This window comes from Medicago sativa, chromosome 4 (genome assembly GCF_051527215.1).
Source record: "Medicago sativa cultivar Bolivia chromosome 4, Bolivia_mono, whole genome shotgun sequence".
NCBI classification, from domain to species: domain Eukaryota; kingdom Viridiplantae; phylum Streptophyta; class Magnoliopsida; order Fabales; family Fabaceae; genus Medicago; species Medicago sativa.
The window spans coordinates 100,859,664-100,878,603 of NC_140752.1; the positions used below are offsets into that span (position 1 = coordinate 100,859,664).

Here is an 18,940-nt window from a genome sequence, read left to right on the forward strand (position 1 = left end):
TTTTTTCTTATTTTATCCCTGCAGATGTTCAATTTCACTATAAAATAACTTTTTATTGTTCACGAGTCATTTATTATGACACAGGTGTTGTGTTCTCAGAAAATTTATTGACTATTAAGTTGCCCAGTTGTTGCTGTCTTTAGGTATGCAGAACACTAGACGAACGTCTTGAATTTTGATACTATAGTTTTGGTACTTTCTTATTTTTTACTTACTATTCTTTTAATAGTTTATCATATACTTTTGATTATTTTTTTTATTAATTATAGAATTACTTTTAATGATAAAATAATACTTTTGTTTTTCTAGTTTACTAAAAAGGAAAATAAAAAGGTATTGAGGTCAATATTTTTCATTTGAGTCTAATAATGTTACATTAGTATAGGTATATTATCATATACTTTTGATTATTTTTTTATTAATTATAGAATTACTTTTAATGATAAAATAATACTTTTGTTTTTCTAGTTTACTAAAAAGGAAAATAAAAAGGTATTGAGGTCAATATTTTTCATTTGAGTCTAATAATGTTACATTAGTATAGGTTTAATATACATTGATCCCACTATCTATAAAAATACTGATACTCTAATAATGCAGATCATGAAATTCATAGACTTAAACTAATTTTGGTCATTGTATAATCAAACACAACAGTAACCTAAATTGTTTGTTATTTGCAAGATGTCCCATAACCATGCCTGAAACTCCACTAATACAAATACAAATATTCTGTTTGCTATTTTAGGAAAATACAATGGATAAAAACATATTAATAAATTATGGATATCTCAACTGATTACTAACAATGACAACCCAAAGAATCCAACTAACTAGATCAAAAAGTAGACCTTATTGATGCAATAACTCAAGGGCTTTCTGTAATGTTGGTCTAAACCTATTAACATCAAGCCTTACATTTTGTTTGTCAAAATACACTGACCTAAAGGCTTCCCATCCTTGTTTTTCAATTGATGAGGGATCCTTTATAATCATATTGTCTAATGGATACTGTTGTATAAGAGTGCTTTCATCCAACCTTATTTTATATTCCAAGTATTTTATGTTCATATCCTCTGAGGGCCTTGCAAAATCATTTGTGGCAAGCCATTCCACTTGCATTCCACCAAAAGGCACAACTTGGATGAAAATTGCATTTTGAGGAAGGAAAAGTATGTTAGTAAGACCTGCACCATGAACTCCCATTAGTACATCACAAGAGTTTACAACATTTGCAATACTCCTCATGTTCCTCCCTGCTTCCATAACAATTACTCTGAAACCCAACCCTTTAGCCATTTTTGCTATTTGATTTGTATTAGTGAAGGATCTTGATGTTTTTCTGGAGAGAATCAGGAGCCTAGGCTTCTTACTTTGATTACCAATATCTCTAATTTTGATTGCACTCACTCTCTTCAGTGAATAAGAACTTCTCAAAAAATCCCTGAAGTCTTTGATAGAATAGGAATACTTCTGTGGGTCAATGCTTAGCTCTTTATGATACCTTTTAAGGCCAATGATCACCTTAGGGAAGCAATGCAATTCATCATCTCTATCAATGTCAATAATTTCATAGTTAGACAGTTTTTTAAGAAATGCTTGGTGTTTGGAAATCCACCAAGACTTCTTATCAGTTATGATAAGCTGTACTTGTCCATTAAATTGTCTACAAGTCAAAAACAGTGGAATGACAATGTCACTGAATTCATGGAAATGGTTTCCAGTGTATCCTGCAGTAGAGAATATTACTGCTGGAATGCTGTGATATTTGGTGCACTGTGAGACTTGGTGGCTAGGTTTTACAGTCTTTACTGACCATTTTGTTACACTACTCATCGTATTTGCATCACTCTTTCGAGCATAAGGCCTTATAATCCATGACACGTTTTCAGCCAGGCTGTTTGTTTTGTGTGACACAATGTAAACGGAGGAGGATTTTCCATGCACCCGGATATCTCCTTGGGTTTGGCAGTATTCTGTTCTTGCTTCTGAAACACATAGTGGTTGCTCTTGCTCTACTTTTCTTGTTTCTAATTTTTCAACTGAAAAATAAAGAATGATGAAGCCTTGTATATAAAGGATATTTAAGAATTGATATCATTAATTTAAAAAATTAATTTCAATCTGACTGAGGACCTTGCATTTTCTATTGGGGGAGGGCAGATGGATCAATGTTACTAATCAATAAATGGAGCTTATTTGAAGTAAGCTTTCAAGTCCCAACTTACTGAGACATCAGACTAGCAAATGATCTTACCTTCGGCTTTTGGTGGGGAGATGCTGGTGTCATTGATGAGAGTCTTCGTTGCATTATCTGCAACTGCAAAGTAAAGAAGTTTCTGTCAAAATAGTTAACTTCCACAGTCCTTATAATTACCATCCTTTGTGTACTCTGCCTATCTGTTGTTTTTAACTTTTTTTTTTAATTATGGAAATTAAGTTGGTTGAGGTGTTCATATAATTAAACCACAAGTAGAGCTGATCTGAACTTGCCCTTACTACTATTAATTAATTTGTTATTACCTTTAGCCATTTGTGGAGAGATTCTTGTGGCATTGACAGGGTTCTTCGGTACAATTCTATCATCTGACAAATGAGATATTCTTGTGGCATTGACAGGGTTCTTTGGTACAATTCTATCATCTGACAAGTGAGATATTCATAGGTTAAAGGTTTACCTTAAATCCTTTTATTAACCATATAGAGATTCAAAAAATCTTACCTTCAATAATATGTAGAGAACTGCCGTTGTCTTCAACAAGTATTTCAGCTACAATGTCTTCAATGGTAGATCAAAGAATCATCACATAAACTAACTCATGTCAGATTCATTTGGCTCAAAATGTATATAGATTATTCTTATCTCAAAAAACTCTATTGTGTTAACTTTACTGAAATTCAGAATATGGGTATCTTTTGATCTGTTTATTTGAGCTTATTGACTAACATAAGCACTTGTGAGACTGTTTTGGGAAAGCTTATAAAAACAACTTATTTGTAAACTATTTCCAGCTTATTTCTTTAAGCTCTCCGATATAACTTATAAACACAAAGCTATATGAAAATATTTCAATATTTTATCTTTTGTTGCATAGATAGCATATACATAACCACTTAGATTGAACTGTTTATCCAAAAAAAGGAGCTATATGTCTTATCTATTCTTACCTTTGGCTATTTTTAGAGAGCCACTGGTGTCATTGACCATCAACAATTTGGTGTCAACGCCAATTGAGAGCTTGATGTTCACTGTGAAAAGAAGTAAAGATATACTCAAAGGCTACTATATATGCAAACTCATTTCACAAAAGAAAGTGGTTTGATTTATCTGCATTTCATGCCAAAGAACTATATTAATGAAAAACAACATGGTTGCTTGCTGTACAACTTAGACATGCATTATATGTGGAAATAAGTGGCTAATGCAAGCGGTTAATTACATTACAGAGGAAAAAAATGATGTACTCACAATCATATATAGGACCCAAGTAAGGTTTAAATGTGCAAAGACTCAAAACTATGAGCAAAAAGCCAACGAATGCTCCATATCCCAGCTTTTTCTGCTCATAACGACTAAAGCTTTTGGCAAATATTGTATTGTAAATCATTTTTATTTTATCAACCAAAGAACTCAGTAGTACTGTCAGAATGCCATCTTACAATCAATTAAAACCATTCTGATCAAACGCTGATTAGTGGATGACCATATATAAAATCTTTGTAGGCAAAGCTAAGATTTTGGGACATATTTTTATATATATGACAAATGGAGGAAGGTGCATTAATTTGTCTATACAATGTTGCTCCTCACGTAGTTGTTAGCTCTTGAATCAGGAGGATTCTCAAAAACTAATAAAATAGGGAATGAAAAGGACCCTGTGGTTGACTGTTAAGACATATTTGGAAACTTTTTCAATGATTAATAGGTGCATATTTGGTTAGGTAATTATAGTTTTTTCACATATGAAGCAAGAACTACCAGCCAGCTTTGAAAAAGTATTAACCAACTAAAGCTTGTTTAAAATGTTATCAATTATTGCAGTACTATCACCATACTGAGTGACCCATGTAGCTCAAGTAAAAAATCTTACTAGCTTGCTGCATCAACCTCTTCACGAAAATAGCAACTTAAATAGTTAACGTAGCGAAGAAAATACAGAAAGCCAAGGACAAAATTAACTAACAATCCAAATTTTAATTTTTTTAATGAATGAATAATAGTAATATAACAATATGTATGATTATCAAAATAAGGCACATAGACCCTCCTTTCACATTCGAAAAATAAAATAAAAATGTAAAAAAATAAAAATTTGAATAACCTCCAATTAAAAACAACGGGCAGGTAGCTAGCCTAGTCGTTTGGTAACAAAGAGTAAGACATTTTAACAATCAGAATAATATTTTAATTTCTAATTTATGGTGTGGGGTGCATGATGAGGAATTGGAGTAACTAATATATTCGGAGGCTTGGTATGATATGAGTGATTTCTTCTTGTGGAATACGTGTGCATATTACATTATATTATCATAAAATAATTTTAAATGTTGGATTTTAGACGTCATAGGTAGTTCAAAATTAAGCATTGTTCGTGAATTTTATTACTTTGATTCTTGTAATGCAAGCCACCCCGTGTCCCCCTTACCTTAACATTTAGGCACCCTCTCAATAATTAACTAAACCTCAGGATTACCACACACACGTGCGAATTCAAAATATTTAGTAACAAGCTATAGTATGAGAATAGTCTAAACACTGATTTACTCAACAAATCCTTGACCTTATATTTTTGTGCATTACCATAATCGACACCTAGTAGTTAAAAAGTCAATATTAGGTAGCAAATTGTGGGACTGGGATACATAATGTGTGGCCAACGTCGTGTACCTTGTGTAACTATGTGCGACGCATGTTCGAGTTTATATATGTTCATTGCACCAACTAATGAGAAATAATTCTATGGTCCCAAGAAAAAAAAAGAGACCGGTCTGTTTCTGTTAGTTTTGTTTGACAATATAAAATACCACTAACTTCCTTTTTTTTTTGGTAACAAACGAGGACAAAGCTCAAAAGAAAAAAAACTACAAAGTTAAGCTAGCATTTTTAGGCATGTAAGTCATAAAGATGTCGTTAAAGAGAAGACTCTAAAGTGTCATAAGGAGAAACTCGAGAAAATGAACATTGAAATGAATCGAGAGTAGCTAAAATTATCTAGCTAATCGGCGCTTCAATTTTCTTCTTGCCATCTGCGACAAAATTGTACTTGCCAATCAAAATCCAAGAGTTGTCTAATCCACCACACCAAAGTGGGTATGCTTCCGTTGAGATTCATTAATCATTATATACGTCACTATATTAATCATAATTTTACGGTCGCTTTCCACACGAAGACGTATGATTACTTGTCTCCGTGTAAGATCTATTCGGAAGTACATATACTCCACATTTCCGCATGAAGAGAATCACAATCTCCAAACTTCTGAAAGTATCCCTTCAACTATATATATCTACCAATTGCATCCCTCAAGAGACGCCCGCAACATGCAAGGCCTATCATGACATTTTGAGAACCATCACAATTTTATGTACACTATTGTTACATGACTTATGTAAACTCAGTTTACATACACTAACTAAACTCAATTTACGTAACTACTATAAACTCAATACACGTAAACCTCTAAAATTATAAACTGAAACAACAAAAACTCGTGAACAGTTCCAAACACAATTGACAAAAAGATATCGAAGAAAAAACATGAAAACTAATAAAATCATCATTGGAGAAGCACTCTTTGAAACAAAATCATGAGTTTAGTTAATTTTTTTTTACATATTCTAAAAATAAAAAAGTAAAATATACTCTCTGCCCTAAAATAAGATAAAAAAGTAAAATATACTCTCTGTTGAGATATTGAATATATCATTTTCTATATGGAGAAAATATTTTTATAGATAGTACAATGTTTATATTTCTATACCTATAAATATATTTTGCTGAATATATATGTATAGAGAAAAGAATAATGCCTGTAATTATTTTAACACTTGTTTTGGTTTTACCATATAATTCTTTCGTTTAATTACTTTTCTTCAAATTTTTTTATATTTATATACAAAAGTTTTATATTTGTTACTATTGTTCTTCTCGTATATTTGTTCACACTCACAATTTTGTAAATGCGGACAGTTTTATAAATGTAATTTTTTATCAGGATAAAAAACATGATTTTTATTTTATTCATGATGTTTATAGAATTCATTCAGATTAATCATGATAATTAAATTTAAAGTTTAATCTAAAGTAAAAGAAATCACAAAAGAATAAAAATTACTTACTTTTAAATAAAGAAATTCAAGAAAAAAAAATCAATGACTTTATAAAAATTGAGTAATTTTACAAATGAAGACAATGCTTTTATTTTATTCAAATAAAAAGTTTTGCAAATGAAGACAATATAATTGATGAGATTAATTTCCTAAAATATTAAAATTCCAATTTTTTTAAAGAAAATTTTATATTCCTAAAATTTAAAGTTTCTATTTTATTTTAATATTCCTAAAATTTAAAGTTTCTATTTTTTTTCCTCGTCCAAAAGGTTAAATGCAATGGTACAAAGATGCTATGATCATCCAGTAATCAACGTTAGAGTTGGTTTTTTGAGTGATAAAAAATGGTTTATAATACCATATTTTTCAAATGCTTTAGTCGATGTGAGAAGAAAAGGTTGGGATATGGAGCATTTGTGTGCTTCTTGCTCATGGTTTTCTGTCTTTCTACAATGATTAAGCCTTACTTGGGTCTTATACATTATTGTGAGTGTTTTACTTTCTCTCTCTACTCATTTGCATTGATTAACCTTCCTAGCTATTTCCATAATCCAAGACTAATGTACAAGCATGCATGATGTTGTTTTTGTTTTTATTTTTATAGTGCTTTGGCATGAAATGCAAATATATTCTGAATTTCAATAAGGTTATAGTAGAGCAAGTTCAAATCTGTTCCATAGGAAAAATAAAAATAAAGGCCAATCCTAGATGTTGACTGTACTGTGTGTTGAGGCAATGATTCTTATAACATGTGTTTGTTTATGTGATGATTCTTTTGTAAACTGTTGTAAAAAGTATTTTTAACATTGTTTATAATAGAATTGATGTAAAAAAAATGAGAAATGATATTTGAATAACTATTTTTAATCATTCTTTATATATATATATATATATATATATATATATATATATATATATATATATATATACCATTTGGGTCCAACGCAAGTGGTTGATGCGCAGTGTGTGTGAGTGTTAACGTAAACCGTTGGGTACCAAATTTGATTTCTATTGATAAAAGGTAATCATTATTTATTTTGCAGTTGAAGAAATAAAAACAAGGAAAGTAGAGCAACAACAGTGTGTTTCAGAAGAAACGACAGAATATAGCCAAACACAGGGAGACATCAGAGTTCATGGAAAATCGTCCAATGTTTACTTTGTGTCACACAACAACTGAAAACATGTCATGGACTATAAGGTGTTAGAATTTCTTCTAATATTTTGTGGGCTACAATCAATTGTTGGTTTTGGTTTTAATAAAAAACGGACTGATGTTGTGATCCATTTGATGATGCTTAGGCCCTAATAAAAGTGATCAATTAATAATTGGCTTTTGGGCACTTAATCTGATTTGTGTAGAAACATAGTGTAGGCCCAAACGTTCTATGATGGGTGGTGCCTAGGGTTGCACGGTTATAAATAGAAAGGTTAGGTCCCCTTTGCCATCACTCTGACTATTCTGCTCATTAGTGGTTTGCCCCATTGAAAACCCTAAGTTTGGAGCATGTGAAAGGCAAAGGAAGACTTTGTCTCAAATCTCGGCGAATCCGGTAATCATCGTTTACAAGTAAGTGTGTTCTAATTTCATATAATAATTCGATCATGTTGATTTAATTCTTACATGGTATCAGAGCCTAATTTTATATGATTTAGAACCCTAATATTATTGGGATTGAGATAGTATTCAATGTTTTCGGCTCGCATTTAATTTCTAAAAATTTCCTCACGGTTTCAATTTCAAACTGTAATTGGTTTAATTTTGAGATCATGTGAGTTATGTCGATTGCTTCACCAATTAATTTTGAGAAAGAAAACAAAAATTAAATTGTTTGTTACGGCTTCGGCAATTTTGATCCTTTGGGTTCCCTCACTATTCATCCTGATCAAATTTTTTCTTTTGGTTCCACTTTATTATCAAAGTGAAGTGAACTAGAATTATTATTATTATTAATATTATTATTATTATCTTTTTCGGTGGGAATCGGATCTAAAATTGTTATTGAACATGGATTTCTGCAATTTTATTGGATGAGAATTGATATCTCAAAGAATCAATTTGAACGCAAAATTATTTCACAACAAAATTAAGGACTTCCGAATATTTTTTTATTTTTTATTTTGTTTCCGTTGCCTTAACTATTTTCAATTGTTGCAATAATTATAAAGGGTTAAGGGCACCTGATATTGCTACTTGATTTCGGCACTAATTCACAAAGGTAGTTAAAATTTCGGCACTAATTCACAAAGGTAGTTAAACAATGTGTATATGCCTATGTATACATATGCCTATGTACTGATAGGGGCATTTATGCTTTTACACAAATTCAATTTTATGGAATTTTTGTGAACCACAGAGTGATAATCATTTTCAATTTCATACTTTGATTATTTATGTTTTAATTTGGACAGAATTTATGTTCATATTTTGGATTGAATCTATATATTACAAAAGTGATATTTTTTGTGGATATTAATTTATTTTATATAAATATGGACCGGAAAAGATATGCTTCTCATCATGCGATTGAATTCAAGTTCTTAAAGTGGATATGGATATCGATTAATTTTTGAGTGATTTGTTTCTAAAGATTTAGAATTAAATCTTTTCACTTTGTCTCATTTTTTTTTTCTTCTTCTCTAACATCGTTGCCATATCTTGGAATTTGATATTCTTTTCACCTTGGTATTTTTTGGGCTGATATATTTTTATATATGGTCTGTACTTTATGATGAATTTGCATATTTGTTTAAAAAGTTCAACTTTGCTTTCAAGAATTTGTTCTTGTTTTGAGCATTCAGTTTGAAGCTTTGAATTGAAAGATTTGGTTTTTCATGTTCAAAATGAATTATTGAAATTGTTTCAATTTTCAAAATTATGTGACTCATACTAAAATAAAATATTTCCTATTGTTGTATGTGCTCGGTCTTTGAATATGCAAACAATTTTCATTGAAATTACTTGAACAAGAGTTTTGATTGTTTTCTTTGTGGAATTTTGGAAAATTTTCTTGATCAATATGAAAGATGGTTTGAGTTTAATAATTGTTTGCTTAATTATTATTATTTTTATATGTGTCAAAGATGTATTAATACATGTGAAATTGGTAAATTGATCCATTTTGTGTGGCTCCTTCTTCTGTTAAGTTTATGGATAGTTTCCTTTATACAAGACTATAGTTTCTATTCTATTATTTGAGTAGATTTGAGATTTGGTTTATGCATAGATTGAAGTTGCTTTAAAAATATGTTTATCATGATTGAATTACAATTGCATGTGTGGATCCAGAGACAATTTTGAGTAGTCATGTTCAAATTAAGACCATGTGTTTTTGTGCTACTCCTTTTGATGTTGTTTTTGTCACTAAAAAAAATTGATGTTATATTTGTTTCTGTTGCCATAAGGTTTGCGGTTTTTGAAACAAATTTCACATGTTGTGATTCATTGTGCATGTGCATCTAATGTGAATAAATATTGGCATGATTATTATATTAATATTCCATCATGCATAATTTTATTTTATCTCAAATCCGGATGGAAACACCATGATTAATATTTTATGGATCAAATTTTCAATTTTCAAAAGGATTTTATTTGATTTTGGTGGATTGATTTGTTTTTAAAATTGAGTAATTTGATTGGAAATAATTTCCAAACATTGTTTTCACATTTTTATTTATGGGAATAAATTTTATTTTGTGAAATATGTAATTTTTTTTTTGTGAGATATATATTCCCATGGATGAGTCTAAAATATTATTTGTGAAATTCTCTTTTATAGAAGTGAATTATTCTATTAAAGTATTGTATTTGTGAAATTATTTACACTCAATTTTATCAATCATAGCACCAAATATCAATGTATATGATTTTATAATTATTTAATTATATGTTGCCTTGTTCTTATTTGAATGCTCAATTGTGGAAGATCGTAAAAGATAATTTTCGAGCAATTCTGAAGGTAATCAAAAAATGTTATCCTTGTATTTTATTGATGTATTATGAGAGTCTTTCTTTTGCTATATTGGTTTGTTGTTGAATTATGAACCAATTGAGATGACAATATGCCAAATTGTGCGGAATTTTCTCTAAGTCATCGAAGCTTAATGACTCTACATACAAGGAGAATTCATTACACCTTTTGAGGTTAGTCAAGGTTTAGTTAATTTAAATTCTTTTTATTGAATTTGATTACACTTTGATTACACTTGTTCCCTTATTATATAAGGGATGTGGATATCTTATTGGTGTAATATTAATTGACATGACCATTGTGTGATAGAGAATATAGCTGAATATTTGTTTAAATATTTTAAAGTCTTGGATTGAAAATCTAACTATCATTCTCTATCAAGTGGGAGAATCTTACATGTCAATTATATATAATTGAGAAACAAACATCCTTTGTTGATGAATACTCTTTTGTTTATTATGGAGACTTACATTGAGGATATTATAGTTTTTTCTTAAATATTTTTTTATGACTATTTTGTCTTTTATCCTCAATGGTGGTGAAATTTAAGTCTCACATATTTCCGCTGCGTTGGTAATTGATTTAAATATTTACTTGTTGATGAGATTATGAGTTTAGCGGTAATAGTTACTTTTCCAAAAGATAGCACATGATTACATGTTGATTTTCTTTTATGTGCTTTTAACGTACTTTTCTACCGCATTGTATCAAACAAAATTATGATGAATGCAAATTGAGACGATATTAACCAGTTTAGATGCATTTAAATAATGCATATTTTTTTCTGTGTCGTATTTTGACAAGAGTTGTTGATTCCTATGCAAAAAGAATTTCCTGCGTTGATATAGGTCGTTACCACCAAAGTGGGACCACCTTTATTGATTGATTGATGAAATTTCTTTTTGTAGCTTGAGGAATGTTTTTAATCGTAACATGTAGTTTCCTGCCCAAAGGTGGTTATTGCATTTTACAATTAAAAATTTATTTGGGATAAGTTATTGGAGAATGATTTGAACTAAGGAATTTGTCTGCCCAAAGGTGACAAATTTCTGAATTCAATACATGTTCATTGATTAACTTACCTGAGGTTTTGACTAGGGTTATAACCTTAGTTTGTACATTCTGCCCAAAGGTGATTGTACAATTATATTGGCCTCATTGTGATAGCTTGTTTATTTTGAGCTATATCTTGTCAAATGATATATTTTGATGCATTCATGTTTTGTCTCATATATTTCCTCAAAGGATAATTGTTATGCTTTTATTATGCATGCTCATTGATTAACTTATATAAGATGGAGTTATTGGAGTATATGTTGAACCAAAGAATTTGTCTGCCCAAAGGTGACAATTTCCCAAGTTGTCATAAGTAAAGGATGTCTTCCTCAACATTAGACCTTATAGCAACAAAAGTTTTGACAACGAAAGACAACTTATATAAACCATCAACAAAAGATCCAGGGAGTCATGAACTATCTACTAGAGACCGTTTATATAGATGAACAAAGGGTGAAGCAAAGTTATGTGAGTTTAATCTCAAACTTAGTTTTCTACCTCCAAGAGTAAAACTAAAACAAAGTTGCTCCAACAAAGAAAAACAAACAAGATTCATCCTAAATGAAAAAAAAATATTTTTCAAAACAAGTTCAAAACTAGAATGTTAAATCATGGTGACAACTCCCACTGACTTCACAATTACTCCTAGATCATATTAATTTGAAATTAAGTTGACATCTCCCACTGACCAAAAGGTTATTTCAGTTTATGCATGTTCTCCTAGAGGCAACTCCAAATCTTACTTCCATTTCTTACAGTTTGACTTGTTTAACATCTCAATGGAAGCAGAATCACAAAGAAAATCATTGGTTCAAAACATGAATTCATTAAAATATGTCATAAGACAACATTCAGCTCAAAATAAATAAGCTATCATAACGAGGCCAATATAATTGTACAATCACCTTTGGGCAGAATGCACAAACTAAGGTCGAAACCCAAGCCAAAACCTCGATTGATGACATAAGCACTTGGATCATATTTATTGGGGAAAGGGCTGAGAAATTAATCAAAGTAAATATTCTACCTTTCTTAATGTTTGATGAACCAGGTACTTGTGTAGATTGCATTAGAAGCAAATTTACTAAAATCAAAGGTTACAACTAGCATTTCTGAACCCTTAGAAATTGTCGAAATTGAAATTAGTGGCTCCCAACTTCTGTATTTTATGGTAATAAATTATTTATTACATTGATTGGCTCCCTAACTTTGACATTAATTGTTCTTTTAACCAAATGACTTAGGTTCATTGTTTTCAAGAGTCATTTTGAATAACATGAATACTGTGAATTCTTTTGATGCATTTGGTTAGTGGGAGTTTGAATTTTGTATTATCAATTTTTTGATGATGAATTTTTCTTTCACTTATTTTCTTTGATATATTGATGTGAATTTCCATTCAATTTAATTATTGATGATGAGATGAATTCTTGTATATATCAAATATCAAATGTGAAAAATTATAGCTCAGTGTTGAAGGGATCACTATGCCGGTGATCGACACTATTTTGGAGCTAAGGCATTACATTTGAGCTCAATGTTGACAGGATCTTTATGCCGGCTGTTAACATTATTTTGGAGCTGATGTATTATGTGTGAAAAGAGCTCAGTGTCGTTGGGATCACTATGCCGGTGATTGACACTATTTTGGAGCTAAGGCAATGTGGTTTTCCGTGGACCACATAATTTCTCTGGCTTTAAGGCAATTGAGAGAAATCACATAATTTCTTTGGCTTTAAGCATTTGAGAGAAATCACATAATTTCTCTGGCTTTAAGGCATTGAGAGAAATTGAGGACTGACAATGAAAATGATAGTATGGTCGATGATCACCTTGACATATCATTTCTTGCTACACTCTACACAGATGACTAGTCGACGGAATTGGTGATATTTGTAACCATGGAAGGTGTTGTATCAATTAAGGATATAACTACCGCCATGATTCGATATCATTCAGTTCTTAGTTGGACAGAGTCTTTATTAAGTGTTGCATCATGGGATCATGTAGTGGCCACGTTAGGAAGTTTGTTATCAGTCCGAGAGTCGTTTTCAAAAATTATTTTTTAAATTTTTATTTTTATTTTATTTTTCAAATACACAATTGATTTTGCCCAAGTGGGAGAATGTTAGAATTTCTTCTAATATTTTGTGGGCTACAATCAATTGTTGGTTTTGGTTTTAATAAAAAACGGACTGATGTTGTGATCCATTTGATGATGCTTAGGCCCTAATAAAAGTGATCAATTAATAATGGGCTTTTGGGCACTTAATCTGATTTGTGTAGAAACATAGTGTAGGCCCAAACGTTAGGCCCATGATGGGTGGTGCCTAGGGTTGCACGGTTATAAATAGAAAGGGTAGGTCCCCTTTGCCATCACTCTGACTATTCTGCTCATTAGTGGTTTGCCCCATTGAAAACCCTAAGTTTGGAGCATGTGAAAGGCGAAGGAAGACTTTGTCTCAAATCTCGGCGAATCTGGTAATCATCGTTTACAAGTAAGTGTGTTCTAATTTCATATAATAATTCGATCATGTTGATTTAATTCTTACACAAGGCCCTATGCAAGAAGGGAGGATGCATATGCAATGAGACATGTAAGAAAATGGTCTGTCAAAGCTAGCCACCAAGTACCACAGTGCACCAAAAATCACAGCATTCCAGCAGTAATATTCTCTACTGCAGGATACACTGGAAACCATTTCCATGAATTCAGTGACATTATCATTCCACTGTTTTTGACATGTAGAAAATTTAATGGACAAATGCAACTTATCATAACTGATAACAAGCCTTGGTGGATTTCCAAACACCAACCATTTCTTAAAAAGCTTTCCAACTATGAGATTATGGATATTGATAGAGATGATGATGTGCATTGCTTCCCAAGTGTGATTGTTGGCCTTAAAAGGAATCATAAAGAGCTAAGCATTGACCCTCAAAAGTTCTCATATTCTATCGAAGACTTCAGAGATTTTTTGAGAAGTACTTATTCACTCAGTGCAATCAATATTAGAGATATGGGTAACCTAAGTAAGAAGCCTAGACTCTTGATTCTCTCCAGAAAAAGAACAAGAAAATTTACTAATACCACAAATAGCAAAAATGGCTAAAGGGTTGGGTTTCAAAGTAATTGTTAAGGAAGCAGGAAGAAACATGTCAAGGATTGCAAATATTGTGAAGTTCATGGTGCTGGTCTTACCAACATACTTTTTCTTCCTCAAAATGCAATTTTCATTCAAGTTGTGCCTTATGGTGGGATGCAAATGCAAGTGCTAGCAACAAATCATTTTGCAGAACCCTCAGAGGATATGAACATAAAGTACTTGGAATATAAAATAAGGTTGGAAGAAAGCACTCTTATACAACAGTATCCACCAGACAATATGATTATAAAGGATCCCTCTTCAATTGAGAAACAGGGATGGCATGCCTTTAAGTTATTGAAATATTGCATCAATAAGGTATTGTTTTATGATCGAATAACCTGTTTCGGTTTATGATTTACTCATTCAACATGAAATGATGATCTATTTTTTTCTTCTTCTTATAAATTCTCTCCACAGTAGATAATCTTATTCGAAAAGTGTAGGATTCTGACCGATTTATTTTACTTTATTACAGTACTATTAATATTAATATTAATGTTCACTTTAATATTATTTATTTATCTCAAGGTAGCCTTACCTTGAAAGCTTAGTCCTAGTTCATGAAGGTGAATGAGTTGAAGCCCCCTTATACCATTAGTCTCATCTGAAGCAATTCCCAAGTACAAGTGTTACTTTTCAATTGCAGTTCATTAGTTAGACTTGGTATAATTATGATTCAATTTAATATATGAATCACTATAATTATTTTTCAATTAACCAATTAAAAATTATGTCTTTGGTGGATGAAAGTAATTAATAAGAGAGGTGAGATTCAATCAATCAACATTAAACAAACTTTGTTATGAGTTCTTTTATTCATACATTTGTTGATATCCTAACATATGAATGAAAATAGAATATGATTTATACTAAAACTTTAAAAATTATATATATATATATATACATCTGAATTTTCACAACACAATCTCACTTTTTTACCCTTAATTTTTTTCTAAGATACGTCTTTGGTAAGTATCTTATAAATATCTGTGTGTATCTATCGAGTATCTTATAAGTATTCGATAAAGTATATCTTTTAAATTAAAATAATTAATTCTGATACTTCGTGGATACGTATCTGCAAATATCCGTAGAGTATCAGTATCCGATACGAGTACATCTCCATTTTGAAGTATTTGAACTTCATAGGTTATAACAGGTTATAACGATCCTTCGTATTTTTACTTGTAAAAATTGATGGTATATATAGATAAGGCTAAAATATGGTTTTAGTCCATGTAAAAAAAAATTGTTTTTGGTCCCTACAAAATATTTTGTTTTTGAAAATAGTCACTGACCCTACTTTTGTGATGATTTGCATACGTGACACATGATGGCTGAACCTATTTTGTAGTTTTTGATCCCTGCAAAATATTTTGTTTTTTAAAAAGGTCCTTGCAAAATATTTTGATTTTGAAAATAGTCCCTCCAGGGACTATTTTAAAAAACAAAAAATTTGCAGGGACCAAAAACTAATTTTTTTTACAGGGACTAAAACCAAAACGAGGTATATTTGCAGGGACTAAAACCATATTTTAGCCTATAGATAATTACACATAAATGAAAGAAAAGTTATACAACTAACCCATTTTAGATGACAAAATCAATATTCTTAAACTGAACATCTAATTCAAACTAATGTGCTCATTAATTTGATTGGTTTCAGTTTGCCATAAATATTAATAAACGTTTTGACTTAAACAAATAAAACTTGATTGGATTGGATAACATATTTGGTCAATACTGATTCAACTCGACCCGTGAATACCCCCCTACCCTAAGTTACATGTTACATGGACAAACTCAAGTTCCATTCTAATTTTCTTTGACCAAGATTCTGAATTTGAAATATCTGAAGAAGTCGGCCTCACTCCAAGCCTTTCGTGCCTAACCAGATTCTTACAAAATCAATAAACATTTTAAGCTAAAATATGGTTTTAGTCCCTGCAAATATGCCTCGTTTTAGTTTTAGTCCCTGGTAAAAAAAAATTTGTTTTTGGCCCCTGCAAAATTTTTTGTTTTTTAAAATAGTCCCTAGAGGGACTATTTTCAAAAACAAAAATTTTTGCAGGGACCTTTTTAAAAAACAATATTTTGCAGGGACCAAAAACTACAAAATGGGTTCAGTCATCATCTGCCACGTATGCAAATCATCACAAAAATGGGGTCAGGGACTATTTTAAAAAACAAAAAATTTTGCAGGGACCAAAAACAATTGTTTTTTTACCAGAGACTAAAACCAAAACGAGGCATATTTGCAGGGACTAAAACCATATTTTAGCCAACATTTTAAACTAAAATTGATTGTAAAATAATTAAAACCAGTATATTCCTCTTCACCAAATTCAGAAGTTATTTGACATAAACTACATAATATTTGTAGAAAATTGCATGTAGCATTTGTCTTAAGTCTTTTCTGTTTAACCAAATAATATGGGCTTCATGCAACTTCTGAAGCGTCAACCTCTTAGTATATTCTTTCTCAGCAGACCCTACGATATTGAAAAGAAGGAACATAAACAAAAGCATGGATGTCATTAATCGAACAAATTAAATTCATTTTACTCTTCAAAAAATGTTAAATGTTTTTTTTTGTTGGACAAATGTTAATTGTTTTTTTTTTGACAAAAAATGTTAATTGTTTTTATTTACTAAAAATGTTAAATAACAACTACTTTTTTTTTTGTTTCATATTTAGAATATTAATAAAAAAAATTGCTAGTATTTAGAATACTAATGAATTATAATTACTATTTTTGTTTAACAATACATTTTTTTGAGGGGTTGTTTAACAATACATTTATGATTTATTGTATCGCAATTTAAATAATGACTTATTTACTACTTTGTTAATAAGAATATTTTAGTCTTGTTCTAAAAAAAAGAATATTTTAGTATTGACAAAAAAATAAATAAATATTTTAGTTAATAAATATCATTTTACCATAAAAATTCATTAGTATATTCAGTCATTTCCCTTAAAAAATATACATAACTTTAAACAACCCTTTATACAAAAAAAAAAAAAAAAAAAAACTACTTCAAACAACGCTTAAGTATGGAGTAAGAAATGGTGCCATAGTTGCACCCAAAACAAATAAAAATAAATGGTGCCATATTTTTTGTCTCTTTGACAAACGGGAGGTTAAAATTGAAACGAATGGTTAGTTGAACAAATTTGAGACAAATTTATGATATGTGATGAGGTCATTCTAATTCTTGTGTATAGTAAGCAAGCTAGTGCCAAAGGGTTAAGAGGTTTGAGAATCATGGTTCAAGTTTTAGCAAGAGTAAACAAACTATAATAACAATTAACTTATTAACATTTATCACTTAAAAAAAAATAAAGAAATAGCAAGCCAATGTTTTTTTTTCTTCTTCAGATCTAACCAATGTTTCAAAAAAGAAATTATAGCTTATTTAAACAAAGTTATGTTCGGTCCTGCTTATTCTCTCCTTACTTCTTTTTTCGTACTTTAATAACAGGCCTCACCATCTAAGTGGAACTTAATGCAACTCTTTAATTTTTTATTTTATTTTTTTATCTCAAAGACTGTTTTGACCTCAGCAACTCTTTAAATTTACCTCAAAGATTATCAAGTTTATTTGTATGTAGTATGCCAAAAAAATATAAGAGTTGTTGAGGAGTTCTTCAAAAATTTTGGAGTTTTACAACTCCAAAAGATTAAAATTAAAAATATAAAATTATATAGCAGTATTGAAAAACTAATACTTATTATTTTTTTAACGCATCTAATATTTATTGTTTTTTTTTGAAAGAATCTAATATTTATTGTTGACAAGTTTATTATTAGCAACCAAATTAATTACATTCTTTTGTACAGCGAATTACATAAATAAATCCTATATTACCCTAAAATAATCCTATACTAAAAGACAGGGGGATTTTAACCATAAAAAAATGGAGAGAATAAAGAGAGAAAAGTGTTAAGAATCATGGTAGAGTCTAACAAAAAATAATAATAATAATAAAAAGGAGAATTAGTGTCTCTTATTGTATACTTGATGATAGTACGAAGAAGATACAACGATTCCAAAGTAATTAAGAATATTGAGTTTATGTCCTTCGGCTACAATTGTAAAAAGATGAATATTAGCCCCTTTGGGTGTGGCTACCGGACACTCAAGGGGGTTACACAGTCCGTGGTGCTTATCAGTTGCTCACCATAAAGGATATTCCTCTTGCGGATTCAGCAGCATCTATGATTTGGCATAACCAGGTCTCGTTGAAGGTCTCTGTTTTTGTTTGGAGGTTGCTTCGGGACAGATTGCCTACTAAAGCTAACTTGGTGACGAGAGGGGTCTCTCATCAGAAGCCTCTCAGTGTATCTCAGATTGTGGTTTCTTAGAAACGGCGCAACATTTATTTTTAGCCTGTTTTGATTTTTCTTCTTTGTGGCCTATGGTGC

At 30.5% G+C, this 18,940-nt stretch overlaps 1 protein-coding gene, 1 long non-coding RNA gene and 1 pseudogene across 3 annotated transcripts; 2 read left to right on the top strand and 1 right to left on the bottom strand.

Moving 5' to 3' along the window:
- Positions 1-82: 82 nt before the first annotated feature.
- On the top strand, positions 83-3,090 carry LOC146934766 (uncharacterized). Its single transcript, XR_015007869.1, has 2 exons — positions 83-143; positions 2,164-3,090. It is a non-coding gene; the product is annotated as an uncharacterized LOC146934766 (long non-coding RNA).
- On the bottom strand, positions 658-4,105 carry LOC146934767 (alpha-1,3-arabinosyltransferase XAT3-like). 2 transcript variants are annotated; one of them, XM_085706702.1, is made up of 6 exons: positions 3,470-4,105; positions 3,169-3,249; positions 2,723-2,779; positions 2,524-2,643; positions 2,258-2,320; positions 658-2,042 (listed from the first exon to the last, which is right to left on the bottom strand). In XM_085706702.1, exons 1-6 carry the CDS (start codon positions 3,606-3,608, stop codon positions 853-855), a joined length of 1,650 nt encoding a protein of 549 aa, XP_085562828.1. In that variant the 5' UTR covers positions 3,609-4,105; the 3' UTR covers positions 658-852. The 2 variants fall into 2 exon arrangements, with proteins under 2 accessions (XP_085562828.1, XP_085562829.1); XM_085706703.1 differs by having other exon boundaries at positions 3,169-3,328; positions 3,470-3,608.
- A 2,570-nt stretch (positions 4,106-6,675) lies between these two features.
- On the top strand, positions 6,676-18,880 carry LOC146934768 (alpha-1,3-arabinosyltransferase XAT3-like; annotated as a pseudogene).
- Positions 18,881-18,940: the final 60 nt, after the last annotated feature.